The sequence below is a fragment of the Geospiza fortis genome, unplaced genomic scaffold (genome assembly GCF_000277835.1).
Source record: "Geospiza fortis unplaced genomic scaffold, GeoFor_1.0 scaffold165, whole genome shotgun sequence".
Classification (NCBI taxonomy): Eukaryota; Metazoa; Chordata; class Aves; order Passeriformes; family Thraupidae; genus Geospiza; species Geospiza fortis.
Window position 1 is genome coordinate 595,888 of NW_005054442.1, and position 18,095 is coordinate 613,982.

Below are 18,095 nucleotides of genomic sequence, written 5' to 3' on the forward strand. Positions count from 1 at the left end.
CAGCAGTTACAAGAAATACATTGTTACGATAGCAAGGTCTGAAAAATGCTACTTAGTAAAATGTCTGTGAAGCTTAAAACTGCTGGCAGCTCAACTCCACTTAGTCATAAATTCAGTACTCTTTTCCTAGTTGCTTCACATTTTTAAACTTTTCAGTCTTCCTGTAGTAGCTGATATGTGATATACAAAACCCCATGCATTTCCATGGATCTTATGGCATACTTTTTCCAGCTGTAGAGGTGAAATTCACTCTTTCATGAAAACCCTAGGGATTCCATCTTAACTGGATTTTTTTTCACTCTATTTTGATTATAAATAATGCTAAACAGAAAATATTTCCAGGTGTTAAAACTGTGACCATTTTAAAATTTAGTCATCTTGAGCCATAGCTGTTTTGAGGCAGTGTGACCATGTCTGGCAGAGAATTCCTAAATAAAGTTTCTGAATAGACTTTTAATTAAAAACTGCAGATAGAATATGTTTTCTCAGTTCAGTTATTAGTGATTCAATGATTAAAATTGCTCAGGCTATAATTTCCTTTTTTTTCTCTTCATGTAACACTTTAGATGTTTCCCACATAATTGCTTGCTGCTGTTTCCCATGGGACTGGGTTAATCTGCAGCTGGAATTAGTGGGCTTCATTGTCTGCCTGGAAAAGGTGATAGAGTGGGAGTTAGAGCTGCAGTTTGACTTGGATGTCTCTGCATGTAGCAGTAAGACTTTATGCCTTCTGTTGGAATATCCGTCTCACTGATGTAGAAAGAAGTGTAGAAAAATCATAGCAAGGAAAATAAGATTGTTTTGCTTTCATTTATTCCTTTCAGGTGGTTTTGGATGTTGGCTGTGGTACTGGAATTCTCTCCATGTTTGCTGCCAAAGCAGGTGCCAAGAAAGTGATTGGAGTTGACCAATCTGAAATCATATATCAGGCCATGGACATCATTAGGTAGGAGAAGTTGCGGTTGTTAGTTTTCTGTTTCTTTATAGGAATTTAAAATAATTTCTATAATTTGTCTGTGTTACAGAAAATAAAAGGCCTACCCTGTCAACTGCTCTCCCCTAATTCAGCAGCGCTGAGCGTGCATCTTGTCCAGTTAGGTCTCTAAAGGTGTTCATTAGTATCAGAACTAGCACTGAGCCCTGAGGGACACCTCTGGTACCTGGCTACCAGTTAGGATTTGTACTCCTCCTCTCAACTCTTGGACCTCATGGTCTGGAGCCATCTCCTAGTTCATTTATCCACTCCACATGTCACTAATTTGTCTGTGGAGGATATTTATGGAGGCCGAGCGTGTGTAACAATCAAGCAATGACATCTGAAGACTTACAAAGGATTTCCTAGGATGAGGTAGGAGGAGTGTAATGTCCGTGTGCACTGTTGATAGCTGAAGACTCTATGTTTTTTCATTTAGGATGATTTTATAAGAGCAACTGTGAGAATAAAATCCAGGTAGATACTGAAGAATTTGGGAGTGAAGTAATGTTGTCTGTGGGGAATTTGTTAGGTACCACTCACAGATTGATGGTGCAGCACTGCACACTTGGATGCTGTAAAATTACTCAGATATCTGCTTGAGAAAAGCACCATGTTAAACCTTAAGTGCATGTTTGACTAAAATGCTTCTCTGGCACAAGAACTCATTCCTTAAAGAGAACCTTTCCTCTTAGTTCCCGACATCTTCAGAATGGTTGCAGATGTGAAATAGTGTTTTATATCTAATGTGCTAGATTACAAATTTAGGGCTGTTTTAACTTTCAACAAGTGCATAAAGTCTTTTGAGTGTTATTTATACTTAGGGGAGAGCAGAAGTAACAGTCAGTATGTGTTATTCTTTGGGGAGGAGAAGGGCAGGCCTCTAAGAAAAGCAATGAATCAAAACTCTTAAGAGTGATGAATTGCCAGTTGAAGTATGCAGCAAATAATCAGTAAGGCTGCACATTTAGAGGTACTTTCTCGTATACAAGGTGCAATTCACATTGAAGTCTGCAGTTCACATCCAAACAATTTATATTTGTCTGTTTGAAGCTATTTTTCCTAAAGGAATAAAGCTGACAAAGTTGCAGTGGAATAACAAATATTTATTGGAACACTAAACAACTCTGTAGCTTAAAAAATGACTGTTGGGGCACACTTCCACCTGTGATTCAAGTGTGTGCTCAACACTTTTGTCCTTCCCAGAATTCAGGTTAATTTCTAGCATGCTAATTACTGGAAACAGTGCAGCCCATGTGTGTAAGTGAACCAGAATACATAGCCTGAGTAGCGTTAAAAATAAACTTACTTTAAACTAAATGATTGCCTTTTCTTTTTCTTGCTGTGAATAGTGCCTGTAAAATTTCTAGCACAGTGAATTACTTGATTTTTGTCATTCATCACTGTTAAGCTAAAATAGAAAGTTGGAATAGACTTCCTAAATAACATCTCAGTTTTTCCTACAATGTGTAAACTACATTGGTTGGTTTGGGTTTTTTTAAACATTATAATTGAAAACAAACATGTAGTGAATTAATCCTTTTCCTCTCTGTTGTTTTAAATCATGTCCTTGGATATGGTCATTTAAAAAGTTATCTTTAGATCTCTTTTAGTTCTTCTAAAATTATTGTTGTGGGTGGTAGCTCTTTAACATTCCTCACTTTGAACTTCTGATTTTACTTCTGTTTAGACCATTGAATATTATATTAGTAATGAACTGCTATCCTCTAACAGAAAACTGTCCTGTGTAGAGGATTTAATTTGTCTTTGCAGCAGCCCAAGTGTTCAGGGAGCCCTTTGACCTTTTCCTTTCCCTCCCTTCATAGTGATCATTCTTCCATTGTCTCTTGGATTGAATTTTTAATGTCATTACTGGTCTGCATTGAAAGCCAGACAGAATGTAAGAGTAAGATATCAGGAGAGGGAGGGAAGGGCCAGAGATAAGAACTGCAGTGGGAAGATAAATTTCTGTGATGAGAAGACTTTTCTGCCCTCTGTAACAACAGCCATGGTGATAAAGATAAGTGCAAGAAAGACTAATATGGTTTGCCAAGAAGAAAAGCAGTACATTTCAAGCATTTACACACTTACTAGTTTCACCATCATGCAGTTCTTGTTTCAAATGCCGTAGTCCTGTCCCAGTCCCTCCCTCCTTACGCAGGATGCTTGTACCATGACGTGCATGTGAGCTAATCCCTGATCACTGCAGGTACTGAACATTGCAGGTGCTTTTGCCCAAATCCCAATGGGGAGGGTGCCTTTACTGTGCAATAACTGTAGTACTGATTTAGAGGGAAGCTCTGTTCTCAGTGACTTTGCAGCTGGTTTGGTTAAATAAAAAACCGAGTCATGCAAAACAGCTTTGTAAGGAAGTTAATTTCCACTGGCATCCTGGTGTGGTGAGTAGGCTCTGATTGCTGTGGAGGTCAGAGGAGGAGAAATGGAAACAAGCAACTTCTAAATAAAGAGGAGCAGCAGTTTTAAATTGTCTTCTTCCCTGTTTTCCTGGTTTCTAAAGCTTGCCTATTTGCATGCCTGGCACGTTGGAGGTATACAGATGTACTGCCTGCCATCTTCTCCCAGCACTAAATCTGCTGCAATTTTTAGCTACTTGGAAATGTTCCCTCTGAAATAAAACTGAGGAATAGTACATTCTAGTGCTTCTTGATTAGTTAAACCAAAAAGTTTGTGAAGGGGAGAATGTGAAATATAGATGTCAGTATGGTTCTCTTGACAGCATAAATTGGAAATATAAGCTAATTTGTTTATGTTTTGACTTGCAGATTAAATAAACTTGAAAATATTATTACATTAGTCAAAGGAAGAATTGAGGAAGTTGATCTGCCATTGGAAAAAGTGGATGTAATTATATCTGAGTGGATGGTAAGGTGCATGGCTATTCTTTTCAAGTTATTTCAGGAAAAAGATGTGTTTTATTTCATTTGAAAAGTTGGATTTCTTTAACCAAAGCATCTGTCATGATTTCAGTGGTGTCTTTGACAATGTGAGATGGGATGGCAGTCCTGATTATGTGGTACTTGAACACAATTCCTGGTGCCTCTTGCTCAAGCTCTTTCAAGTCAAGCTTCTCTAAGTACAGTTGAGCTGCTCAAGGTGCAGCAAGTTTCTGTTATGAAGTTGGTTTGGAAATCTATAAAGCACTAAGTCATACTGTTTTGGCTGCTCAGGTGAAAGCAATGGAGAAATACTGTATTAGTCATCTATCCAGCTCACTCTGATAGGTAAAATACCTTCAGTCTGCAAATTCAGCTGAGGACTCTCCTGACAGCGCAGGAAAGGTGATAAGGAGGGGAGATGCTGCCTCAGGAAATCTGCAAATACTGGGAGAGCTTGAAAACAATGTTGCCTTTCATTGCTGGGTTTCAGCATGGCAGTAAAAACACTGATTCAAAAGTACAAAAGAAGTGTGATGGACAGCAGTGTCTAAATGAGCCATCTCCTGGAATCCATTGGGTTTCAGCTGTTGGCTTGTTACCTTTTTTGTGTGGTGGCCAGTAACTGTTACACACCTGTCCTTGCTGCCTGCCATTAATCCTAATAAACAAATCTGTGTTACAAAACCCAGTGCCAGCCTGCGTTTCATAGTGACATAGGAATGCCTCTTGCCTATCAAAAATGTGGTAGGAAACGTCTCTTTGAACTGTTTTTTTTGTGAACTACTGCTATTCGGTATCCTCATATCACAGGCCTTCAAGAAGCACTTCAAAGCCCAGGTTTTCTTCATGTTACTCCCAGCTGCTGGGACTTCAAAATTCCTTTCTGCCTGAAATTTAAGATCAGGAATGAAAGCTTATATTCAATGTTACTTGTTTCTTTGTGGGGTTTGTTTCTTTCTTTAACAAACTGTGGCTGTTCTGTTACATACAGTGGCCTTTGGTGGGGAGGTCAGGCACTCATCTGTGAATCCATGTGTATCGACCTGTTTTTCAGGGAAAGATGCAAATAAATTGGCTTGCCTTTTTTGTATATATTTGTTTAATATTGCATGTGTCAGGGAACTAGAAATTAGAAATCTACAGGTTTTTCCTCCACTGTGATGGATGTTATTTGAAGCATGAGCTTAATTAAGTGTTGAGGTCACTAGTTTCAAGGATAGTTTAAGCCATTGGCTTAAACCAGTGATTTAAAAATAGCACATTATGGTTGGTGATTTCTGACAGTATGGTGGCTTCACTAGAAATGTAATTATAGTTTTTTCAGAGAAACTTCTGATCAGCTGCCTAATATGTGCACCAAGATTAATGTTCCCAAAATCCCATTTCTCCTTGTGGAGCCCAAGATTTGGTTTGAAAGGGAACCTGGACAGGTGAGCTGAAGTCATGTTGTAAATCAGTGTCTCTAAGATGAACTAAAGGATTTCAGGACTCAGCTCTTGTAAGAAACAAAGTATTGAATGTTGGATATTTTTCTTTTGTGTGCTAATTTACCTTTTTTATGTCAAAATTACATAGCCATGTGCACTTCAGTTAATTAGGTATTGTAAATATTTCGGAGTGTTAGGATTTTTATAGGTTACTGCATGACAGAGATAAAGAGGACGATGCTGTGGAAGTAAGATTGATAGCTGGACAGGGTACACAATGTTCCAACACTGTCCAGAAAGGAACATTATGTTGTCTAATGCAGATGAAGATTTTTCTTTGTCTGGCTTTCTTGTGTGAATTTATTTTTTCATTTCCTTCCCTACATTATATAGTGTGAAATCAGTTCTTAATATGTGAGCATGAGAGTGAAAAAGAATTCAGTATATGTCAGATTTTGCGTCTTTATGCAGAGAATCTGTATGGACTGGCAGGAGAATTCTCATGCTTTTCTTTGTAACAAAAATATGGAAAGTTGCTGTTTCTGTTTAGAAAGCCAACTGCTTTTAGATTAGTGAATATCAAACCTTTGGTGGAGCCGTAGCTTTGTTTTGCTTGATACAGAATGCTACTTAAGACCAGTACACAATAAGCTTTTTTTTTGGTAGAGCTGTGTCTGGAACATCAGAAAATTAAAAACAAGTATGAGGCAGGAGAGAGGAAAAATACTGCATTCTCTCAGGATTGTTTTTAGATTAGGCTTTCTGAAAAAGCTGTCACATAGAGCAGTGTCTTGTAAAAGATACAGCATTGCATTATGAGCATCTCAGTGTGATGGTTTCTAATGATCATTTACTTAATTGCAGAAGTGACCTATGACTGCCACAAACTGCTTCTCTTATTCCCTCTCTTTCATTTATAAATTTGTTCCCTTAAATTATGGAAAAATGGGAGAAGTATCTTAAATATTACACAGTGGGCAGGTGTATGTGAGTGCATGTGTGTCTTTGTAGAAATTTGTATTTCAAATGCTTACTTACCATCTTCCAAAATAATAGTTGCCCAGTTTAAATTCCTCTGGATATGTTTTTTTCGTGTTCCAGGTTTAGGGGCTGAATGAAGAGCAGCTGTACCTTCAGTGGTTTTATTTAAGCCTGTGAAAGAAATTAGCAGTGAACATTTGTAACATTCTAAATTCAGCTTGTGACATCTGAAGTTTGTGTGTTTGACAATGTCAACATCAGACCAGGGCATTTCTGTGACTGTGTAAAATTGACTGTGACAATTCAACCCAGGGTGTAAAACACAGAGGAAGGCAGTGGGAGGTGTGAAGAGCTGTGAGGTGTTCTCTTGGTGTCCCAAAGGCAGGTTGCTGAAGATTGAGGGCTCCTTGGACTTCAGAGGCCCAGATAAAGCTGTTCAGGCTTTCACTGCAGAGACACTGCTTTTAGCAAAACTTCAGTGGAGTCTGCAGCCTGACCCAAAGGACTTCTTGTGTGCTGTGAGCCAGGAGCACAAGGGAGAGCAGTGGCTGAAGGGCCACTTCACCCAGTGAACCACATTGCCTTGAGAAAGAGTACAAGAATGGCCAGGGAGTAGTCTGTGCCAATAACCAAACAGATTCTCTAAGGAGAAAATCTGTCAGTTCTTGGAGAATGGGTGGATTTTATATAAAATACCACTGCTGACCTTGTTTTTGTGGAGGTTTCCATGTCCAGGACTGTTTGATGGTTTGTAGCAGGGCTGCAGCTTCTGATGCATCATTGTAAGAGCCTGAATGAGGGATGTGGGACTCCAGGGGCTCTCCAAAATGCAATTTATTGTATCCAAGAGTTACAGCAGTCCAGGGTCATGGGTGACAGAGCTGTGCCTACAGCTGTGAGCTCCAGCTGCACCCTTAGCTTAGGTCACATTGCATTATATACTTTTCTTTTGGTTACAATGCATTATATACTTTGCTGAGCATCTTAATACAGAAGAACCAATCTATACCTTAACTTTTATCTATAGCCTATCATAACTGCTATAATTACCATATCATGTCACTATTCTCCAATCACTAACAGTTAGTACATTACAGTTTCAGCTAGAAGTTGTTTTTCAGTTTTCTTGCAGTGGAAAATTCTGAGATCTTTTTTCTACTTGCAGCATTTGCTGACTTGTTTGCCTGTGCTATCTTTCTGCTTGGTAAAAACATCTTGTTTTAGTTGGGTTTATCCTTTGCTCTAAGCCATAAAAACTCCTTCTAACTAACACACCCTTTGCCTCCTTGGTTATCCAGTAAGACTGGCTCAGCAATTCTTTTCTTCTATAGCAAAACTTGCTTCCATCTCTATTCCTTCATCAGACTCTACATTCAAAAATCTTTCTGCCAAGCATCCATATCTGTGAGATTTTCTTGTCAAGCTTTTATTCTTCCCAACACATCATCCTGCCTGCCTGCCTGCCTAGAGCTCTGATATGTGAAACCTTTAAAAACCTTAATTTGTGTAACTAAAGACTTGTATACCAGGCTCTCATATTTTGTTATTTGTCTGCTTGTATCATAAGTCACCTACAGATAAATCCCTTACTTCTTATTCAGGGTGTAGACTTACATGTATTCCTGGGCAGGAAAATATGACATACAAAAGTGACTGAATTATTGCTCCCATATTTAGGTAAAGTAATTGTAAACTTCATAGGCTGCTTATTGAAAAGATGAGTGCAGAAAGAAACAAAATGTATGCAATGTTTTTCTGGAATGTTCTTGCACAGCTGCATTTGTGTGCAGATTTTTCTTGCCATCAGTATTGTTTTTGCTTCCTTTCTCCAGCTAAAACTATAAAGCTAAAGGTTTATTCACTTGAAAATATCTGCATTTCTTGTTTGTAAAGGGGCTTTGCTATGAGGGACAGTTGCCTGAGATGGTTGTCTCCAATAGAATGTTAATGTACAGCATGGACTCATAAATTGGGTTTTTTAAATGCAGTGCTTTATGGTACTGAATATGCAGCAGAGTTACACAAGATAAAACTGGGGAAGAGATGGACTGTCAGATTAAAATACACTTAGGATACAACCCAGTACTTGTCTTTTAATCATGTCTTTGGTCAGATAGCTAATATTTTCTTTTCTCCTTTTTCTTCTCTTTCTTTGTGTTTCTTTCTCTTTTTTTAAAAGTAATTTTGAAAATACATGAGGATGGGCTGTGAGCAGAGGCATTCAAGATCTAGGGAAAAGACAAGGAAGTGAGCATGTCTGAAACACTGGAAACCATCTTCTCTCTCCTTGCTCCTTTCCCCTATTTCTGTGAGAGATACACAGTTATTTCCTTGCATGATTTTTTTTTGTCAACACAAGTAATGGGGATCACATTTCTGCTCTTCACATCTTCCCATTTGGTGTTCTTACTTTTAATGTTTTAAGGAAACAACAGGGTGTGCAGAATGACAAAGTCAAGCTGTGATACTGATATTTGTGAGCTTGCTCTGTCAGTAATGAATTTCTTCCTCTTTTTTTTTAAATTAAAATGTACATGAGAGATCAGCATGAGGGCAGACTTAGCATGTGGGGGATGGTGCTGCAGCAGAGGATGCTGAAGTGTTTATGTGTGGCTGCTGCTTGTCATTTAAGTGTGCTGCAGGTTTGGAGGGAATTTTGTCAAATAAATATTTTTTCATGGCATAGAGTGGTCCACATCAACTTTGTGCATTTGTTAATGCCAGACTAAATTTTGTGTTAGAGATCAGAATCTGTTGTCTCATCTGTGTTGTATACCTTCTGTACCTTCTTTACTGTGTAGGCCAGTGGAAATCTTGTAGTTGAAAACTTCAATTTAAGACAATAATGCACTTTTTTTTATACCACTGGGGATTAAAAAAGGTTAAGTTGACTCTCTGGGCCTGTGATTTGATAGCTGTTTTTCATCTCATTAAATGTTCAGGATTGGGCCTTACTGAATCTGGAGAACCAGACCACGTTCAGTAATGTTATAGAAAATAATAAAATGCATATTTGATAGCAGGTGGAGGGGAAACTAAATGCTTATTCAAGTAGTTAACCAATGATTCCAAATTCTATCTTTACACAGGTTTTTTCAGCTGCAGCAGCAATTCTGCTGATTCTTGCTGTTTGTAAACATGCTAATCCACTTTTTGATGCTTTTAAAGAATTTAAACTCTTTTTCTCTATGAAGATTATCATGTAAATACTGAAACACTAAAGCTAAAAGAACTTGAATACTTACATTTTGATCAGTTGGTAAAATATTTTTATGTAGCTTTGAATTAAAATGAAAATGAATAAGACAGTGCTGTAGTATATTTGAATATTAGGGAAATTGCAAGATATGAAGGCATCAAAGATCCGGGAGCCTTTTATAATTCTGTTAGGAATACAGAATACAGATACAAAGGATATAAAAGAAATGTAGCAAAATTCACATTCCTAATGGATTCGAGGGGCTCAGTGGGTGTCTCCTTGGGCTGACATGAGGCAGGGCAGAGCAGTGTGCTTGAACAGAGTTACTCACAGTGCTGCATTTCAGTTCCTGTCCACATCTGTTTATATGGGCCTTTGTTGGTAGCTGGAGAACATTTCTTTTCAGCTTTGCAAATACAAAAAATAAGGAGTTTATGTTCCTTTTGAGAAGGAAATGGCCAGCTCTTTAGTAGAAAACATGTCATGGGACAACATTAAGTTTAAGGTGTTCTGTACATTTGGGTTGTCTTTAAGAGAGTCACCTTTTATGTGTCTTAGTTTAGCCACTATCAAGATTGTATTAATAATATGCAGCTCACAGATTTGTATCATAGAGATCTCTTTGCAGTGATTGATTTTGAGGATGCCACTACATGCTTAAGAAAAATAAACCGTTGACCATTTTTGGGGGTGAAGTAAGAGTTCCCCACAGCATCCCAGGATAAAATGTCAGGTGTCATTCTCTTTCCAGAAAGCTCCCCTACAGGTGGGGCAGCAGGCTGTGAAATTGCATTCTAACTTACACTACAGATGATCACAGCACACTGAGCAAAATGTTTTGGTGTAAGTAGTAAATTACGTAAACATTGATGGTTTATGTAACTTACAGGAATGCTATAATGAATGGGGGAGAGAGAAAACTGGGAGTGGGGGGAGAACCAGGAGTGCCAGAGTGAAAAGGTCAGGGAAAGAATGGTGAGAATTTCTCTGTATGTCTCCTGAGAGTGTTTTCCAGCTGTCCTCCTTGCACAGGCTGGCAGGCATAGGTAGTGGGCAGAAAGAAGACCTAATCCATGAAGATGTCATTTTGTGAATTACTGACTCTTGGTAGTGACCAGTCTTCAAGTTGTCCTAGAGGTTACCTTCAAAATACTATGAAAACAGCTCATCTTCAGTTAAAGGTGTCTAAAAATACTTTTTGTGAACTAAACATATTCTATTTTTAACTGTATAAAAAAGAAAGCTGTGGTTTTGGCTTGCTGTGGGCATCACATTATTCCTGCCTGATGCAACTGGAGCTCCAGGCCTTTTCAGCTGTTCAGCAAAGCTTACTAACAACAATTGCTCACAAAGCAGTAGTCTTGCTTCTGGGACTTATTCTAAGGATGTACAGAAGTTGGGCAGTAAAGTAGAAGAACAGACAAGATTGGGAAGAAAAATTTTCAGTGAAGCAGTATTACCAGAAGAAACAGATTGAGAAAATGACATGGTCATTATTTTCATATTGTGTTCTCTTTGATTGCAAATATGTAATGCTTCAAGTTTCTGGGGTTTTCAGTTTTGGTTTTTTGTTCTGAAGGCTGCAGAAAATGGCACTTATAAGCAATTCTGAAGTTTAAGCATTTTTTAAAGATCACTGAGTCCAACCCAGCACTTCAAAGTCCAGCACTAAACCATGTCCCCAGGTGTCACATTCACATGACTTTTAGATCCCTCCAGGGCTGTCCTGGGCAAGCCTGGTCCAGTGCTTGATAACCATTTCAGTGAAGAAATTTTTCCTGACATCCAATCTGAAACTTCTCTGCTGCAGCTTCCTAGCTTTTCTTTGGTAAATTACTGCTGCCTGGGCTTGTAGGACTGCAGGTCCAAAGTGTGGACTTCAGTTGTCCATTTTGTTCTTGCCAACTAAATCAAGCCATGTGGCTAAGCTGTGTTTTAAGTAAAATGAAAATGAGGTTGCTAAATGGAAATTCAAAACCTTTGTTGGTGTTTGTCTTAATTGATTTGGTGTTGTGAGGATGTAGATGAAATATGTTACAGTATTGAGTAACAATGATGCTCAAACATGGAGGACAGGAAGGGTATAAAATCAGTATATCAATGGGAAAACAAAGGGCTGTATATCTCATAAATGTGCAGTTTGTTTAGAAGTAGTTGAGAAAGGGGATGTTCTTTATAAAATGCTAATTTTGTTTGATACTTCTTCTATTTGAGTTTTTTAGCATCTCAAATATTCAAATACAGAATGTTTCCCTGTTTCAATAGCAGTATCCTATGCCATAAAATTAATTCCAACACAAAAAAGCCCTGTGCAGATCTAGTTGTTACCATTTTTATCCTGGAAATTTTGCAAGTCTGGGTGCTGCTAGATGATGTAGAACGCCCAGAGAACCAATGTTTGGTACATGATTTATTTCCACCTCTCTTAGTGAGCACCGCTGGGGGTGATACAGGGCACCATGAGGTTGCAAATAAGGAGAAGCAAAGATGCATTTCATTTGACCTTTCTCTGACAGTAGTTTCAGTGTTACTTGCAGATCTGAAGGAGTAGGGCTTTTTTTTTTTTAGTTTTATTTTTCTTGGAACCTCACAGTTATTACTAAAAAATCAATACATGCAGCTTTTCACTTACTTTGAGTTGAATTCAATGTCTTTTGTTGTTGTAGGACTCTTGTTGGGTAATTGTTGGTGTAGATGGTGTATTTATTTTCTCTGTGTGCTACATACTTGCAGTTTGGGAAATTAAAGATGATACTTTATATAACAAGTTTTGAAGTGACAGTCTTATTGTTGTAAAACTCTCTGGGTGTATGGGTTTATGATGTTCTTAAACTGTGTTGATAAAGCCTCTCTGTAGAATGACTAAGTATAAGAAACACAATGATTTCTAAATTCTTTCCCTTTTCTGTAAACAGGGTTATTTCCTTCTCTTTGAGTCAATGCTGGATTCTGTCATCTATGCAAAGGACAAGTACCTGGCAGAGGGAGGCTCAGGTTGGTGCTCAGTTCTTTTAATAAATTTAGCTCTGGGGGAAGCTAAATGAACTCAGAGACTTAGAATAAGCTATGCATGGATGAGAAAGTTGCCAGTCTCAGTGAAAAATGTTTCCATTAGTAGGAGCTTCAAGACATTAATTTACTGTATGGGCAATAGGAGAACATTAGATGGGGTACCAAGGTCTCAAGTTAATGGTGTTTTTAAGAATAGAGGGGGCTATTTTTTCTTAAGTACAGACTAAATTTTTCCTCCCTATTTCTTCCCACACATGTGGGTATTTATTTTCCCCCCTGAAATCCGAGTTTCTGCATAAATATGAACACAGGAAAATAAGTTTTATCTTGTAAGATGTGATGCTGTTTGAGCAAGCTACTGTGGATTTGAGGGAAAGTGCATAGGGTGTTTTCCTGTAGGGAGGACATATTATCAAACATGAAGTAACAAATGGAATTACACTGTTTCAGTTCAGCATGTTTATTCTGGTGATAATATGGTCTTTATTTTTATGGCTTGAGGGTAAGGTTGTGACAAAACAAAAGTGTTTGTTTCTTTTACACATATAAGTAGCTTAGATATTGTTATCTTAAGCAGTGTTTAAATGCCTGTGAGTGTTTATTCCCCATGTGGTGCAGTTTTGTGCATGAGTTCTGCATGTGCTTAATTCCTTTGTCAGTATTGTATTTCATATTGACCTTTTCAGTTGTAGTCATCAGTCTGAGGTTTTTTTCCCCTTTTGTGCTAACCATGCACACAGTTTCACTACACTGACCTAGTGATTGGATTAATGACTGTGTCACAGTGCTTGCTGCAGTGCTTCCCTCTGGTTGCAGTGAGTTCTTGTATACTACTGACTGCTGCAGGAAGAATGGGCTTTATGCATTTGTTCACAAAGCTGAATATACAAGCAAGCTATGTCTTAGAATATTTAGTAGCCACTTGAGCAATGTGACAGAATAAGAGCTTTTTTTGTTTACAGTAATGCAGAATAGTCCAGCCACATCAGGAACATAGGTGTGTACTCTGTGTAGATATGTGCTGATAATTTTACACTGCAATACAATTAAATCCAGGGACATTCCCTAAAATTATAAGCAAACATTTTATGTTTAGCTACTACTTCCAAAGCCTTCTGAAAAAGGCCAGAAATTTCTGACTTCTGTTTAAACTGTATTGTTGGTCAGTTTGCTCTTGGTTTGTAACTCCCAGAGATTCCTTTGGGAGATGGTGTGTCCTGGTTCTGCAGTACACTCATCCTTTGGGGTCTGACAATGGTCTTGGGCCCTTCTTTCATTCATGACAAAGCATAGAGTGTTGTGCAGGCACTGATGGGATTTTCAGTTCTGTCAACAGTTTCTTTAGGGTACTTGCAGTTGCTGTTCCTCTGCCAGCTTGTCCAGCAGGTGAAAGGCTGGGTCCCCTGGGTCCATGAGAAGGCTGCTCAGCAGCACAGACTCTCCTGCAGCACAGCTGAATTGCACATCCAAATCCAGATGAGCCAGAACTAAGAGTTCACTCTGAGGTGAAGCCTTCCCAGAGAAACTCCTGAATCTGCTTAATTTTGTCTAAAGCCACTTGGTACTATTGAGCCCAAGATCATTATTACAGAAAATGTTTGAAAGCTGAAAAAAGCAATAGCAGCAGCTGCAATTTGACCAGATCTTTCAGTGACTGAGCCGGGAATAGAATCCAAATTTCCAGATATGTGTTCGTTCAGTCATATCATCATTACTTCAGCTCAGCCTATTGGCATGCTGGAGTGGATTGTGCCAAACTGTCTAGGGTAATGTGTACAGTATAGAATAGCTTTGTTTGGGAACATAACATTTTTGCTGCCCAGGGCCCATCTGTTTGTTCTTTAGAGCTGTTGCTCAGGTAGAGATTTTTTTCACACACTTGAGTCCAGTTTGCATTGTTGAGGGGTGACAAAGGTAAGGAAGGTGTCATTCAAAGCATAATACATCCAAAACACAATGCTCCTTCACATCAAAATGATGATTGCATTCACGTGGAGTCATTGCTGTGTATCTGGAGGATTGCTGTCTCTCCCTCCAGCATCCTGCAGTTTGTGAGGCATTGTGAGGGCTGAAGGGTTTCCCATCCCGCTCTCCCCAGCACGTGAGCTGTTCTGGTGACGGATGGCTCGTGGGCACCGAGTCGAGAAGGACACAGATGGTCAAAGCCATGAATCTGGGAGAGCTCAGAGGAGTGCATGCTCCTGGCCAATCAGCATTTTGCTCATTTCACCTGTGAGAAGGAATAATTACTGAATTATAGGCTTAATGGGGAAAAATGACAAGTCTGTCAGGATTGCACAGGAAAGTGTTACAGAAAGAGCAGAGGATTTCCAGGGAAATCAAGGGCAATGGGGAAATGGCAAATGCAGTTTTACGCAGGTGCTTTTAAATATGTACAAAACTCCACAGTCTTCAGATGATTCAGATAGCATTGCTTACATTTTCAGTCAAATCTCAGTACATTGTATAGACATGGGTAGGTCTGTAAATTAATGAATCTCTGTAGTCTTCTGCCTGAGCCCTGTTGGTGGAACACAGATTTCTTTTTGTGAAGTCTGAATAGACATTGTCTACTTTTGCTGCTATTAATAGTGAAAATGCAAATTAAATTGGAGCATTTTGTGTTTACCTTTTCCCTTGTTCTTAAGCACATTGTGTAATTGATCATGAGTTCCACTGCTGATTTAAGGATTTGCTGTAAGAACAAAGATTTAATAAAAACTGATTATGATCCAGTTCAAATATTTTATGCTTGATAGAGGTGATTAAATTTCTCTTTGGTTTACAAAATGTCCCAGAAATTAGGGCTAGTCAGAGGAAGAAATTTTATAAAATAGTTAATCACATATTGTTGTGGGTTTAATTTTCATTTCCAGTGGAACTGCAATGCTCCTGTGTGTTCTGTAACCAGGGACTGCCAGTCTTTTAATCTCTCTTTTCACTGTGCCATTGCATCCTATGAAACCCATTCCCCTAAAAAATAATCCCCCAAAGGCTCTTAGCCCTTGCTTTTTGTTGTTTGTATCACACTGTCTTTTCATTTTTGGACCATCAGTGGTTGCTGTTGAAGGTGTGAATGCTGTGAGGCAAAGCCCAGTGTTGTCCATAGACACTGTTAAACAGCAGTGGGAAAGCTTGCAGAAGCAGTCTTCACTCAGTGGTGGCTCCAGAAACTGCCTGCAGATCCTCCCACCACCACAGATGGTGATGTTTTGTGCTTGTGTGACAGCTGTCAGCTGTGCTGGAACCAAGTGATTTGTTTTGGACAGGGCAGTTTAACTGTCTTCCTGTTAGGATTCTTATCAAACTGTCTTTGTACTGCTGAGTGAGTTGTAGGCTGTTCCTGGAGACACCTTCTGCTCCCATTTCCTCAGCTGCAAAGTAGGGGTGATGATAGTTTACCAATTGGATTCCAATTTCTGCTTGCTGATACTTATTTATTCTGCTTGTAATAGTCAGCAAGTGAGAAAAATGGCAGTGTACTCACCTTAATGTCTTCATAGAACAATAAAAAACTTCTTTAGAGAAGGTTATTCTTTACAATCACTATTTATTTATAAGAATATTTCCTTTGGCCTAAAACTGTGCTCACTGTATGAAAGGTCTAATTTCAATTTGCTGCCTCTGTCTTCAGTCTTTTGCAAGGTAGAAAATACTGCTTTTTTGACCTACCATGCTATACCAATGATTTATTCATTTTGATAAACTGTAATTTCAAGCAGAGCTGAAGACAAAATTAATTTTACAGTTCACCAGATTCTGGGGAGGAAGAGAGACACTTGGCTTCAGTTGTATTAACACTACCCCTTTCATGTATTAATATAAAATAAAATTAAATTAAGTAGGGTGTTTTAGTTGACTTTTTTCCTGAAATCAGGTTAAGAATTCAATGTATATGACTTTAGAGGCTTTAAAACTCTGAAGAACAAAACATGGGAATTTCTTTGTGAAAAGAAACCTAGCTAAATAGAAATTGAGCTTCTTTTACTATTTGTTAGGGTTATAGACAGCCATGTACATAGCAGCTGTTCTTTGTGGGTTTTCCAGTCAGGTGAGAATGCCAAGAGATGGACTGACTTTGTTGGCAGCTGTTAAAAAGGCAAATGTCAGTCTTCCGCTACTATTTGTAAAAGCTGTAAATAGTTACTTGTTCTGAAGATGTTCTTGGGAGAAGGAAAAGCACAAATGTGAAAATAGTGTAAAATGATAGCTTTATCCTGAAAGTGGGAGGGAGGGAATCCATGAGGTTCTCTTCTGTCTGTTGGGCCACTTCCAACTGTTCAGATGCAGACACAAAAGTGGTTATTTCCAGTACACAGAAATAATTTTTTACGTTGTAAGGTAAGAATCAGCCAGAGCTGATAGCAAACAGCAATAAAACTCTTGAGTAAGAATATGCTTTTTTCTGAAAATAAGGTCTTTTCACAGAGGTTTCCTGTTATTACAAAGCCCTTGCCTGAATTTCTGTTTGAGTGTCTGTCTACTGTTGTGGAATATATTTTAGGTTAGTCTCTGTATAGAAACCAGAATAGGCTGTGCCAAATTATTTTCTTCAGATATCAAGTTTCCAGTCATTTCCTGGTAGTAGATTCAACTACAAAGATATTTTGTTATGAATAGGAAGTACCAGACTAGTGTGCGAAAATTAAATTTTTGTGTGTAGTCTCTTCTGTGGACAAATGGGACCCTAGAAAGTAAAGTACCAGAAAAAGTGTCTTGTCCAAGAGCTAAAAAAAGTTCTTTTTTTATTCTTTTGAGATGTTACCACTTTTAGACAAAGGAATAAAAATTCCTCTGTGTGTGTAAAATAAAATTTCACTACTCTGTGTTGTTACAGTTTATCCTGACTTGTGCACCATCAGTCTGGTAGCTGTTGGGGATATGAATAAACATGTGGACAAGCTGCTTTTCTGGGAAGATGTGTACGGCTTTGACATGTCTTGTATGAAGAAAGCTGTCATTCCAGAAGCTGTTGTGGAGGTGCTGGATCCAAACACACTGATATCTACAGCCAGTGTCATTAAGGTATATTGTCATTAAGCATATTACTTAATGCTTAGGAGGCAGATGAGAATTTTCCTTGGTTTATGGAGGAGGGTCTAAAATTCTCATGGCACACACAAACTTTGGCATCTTCAAAATTATAAAAGTGCAGTAAGGTTCTTGCTGCTAAGACTGGAAGGTTTGTATTAATTGCTTTTTTTACCAATTTTTGAGCTTTTTAGTAAGGCAATTTTCCCATATTTTGACTGTTCTGTTCTATGATTTCTTCTACCCAAAGCCAAATTTACTTTGGCAATGCTCTACTGATACCAGTGCATGCATATCCCTTTCTAATCCATGCTGTCATGTACAGTCGCTGTCCAGCTCAGATGTAGGGGCTTATCAAACTTTGTCATTGTGCAGCATGTAGCATAACTGTTGTGCTGAATGGCTTTATGTTCATTTGTTCTCATTTAGCCCTCATGGTTTTTAAAGTAACTTAAAATCAATGCATGTGCTTGTTTGCTGGAGTTACAGTGCAAAATAGTAAAATTAATGAGTTGAGGAACAGTGGCATTATAGATAAATTGTTTTAATCAATAGCTATCCCACAGAACAAATGG

General features: G+C 38.4%; 1 protein-coding gene across 1 annotated transcript in view; it reads left to right on the forward strand.

The window, feature by feature from the left end:
* PRMT3 (protein arginine methyltransferase 3) overlaps window positions 1-18,095 on the forward strand; it is a 58,228-nt gene that overhangs the window by 15,670 nt on the left and 24,463 nt on the right. Inside the window, exons 9-12 of the mRNA XM_031062248.1 lie at window positions 825-946; window positions 3,757-3,856; window positions 12,393-12,471; window positions 17,327-17,514. Coding sequence (XP_030918108.1) covers window positions 825-946; window positions 3,757-3,856; window positions 12,393-12,471; window positions 17,327-17,514 — 489 coding nt within the window. The remainder of the gene's footprint in view (window positions 1-824; window positions 947-3,756; window positions 3,857-12,392; window positions 12,472-17,326; window positions 17,515-18,095) is intronic.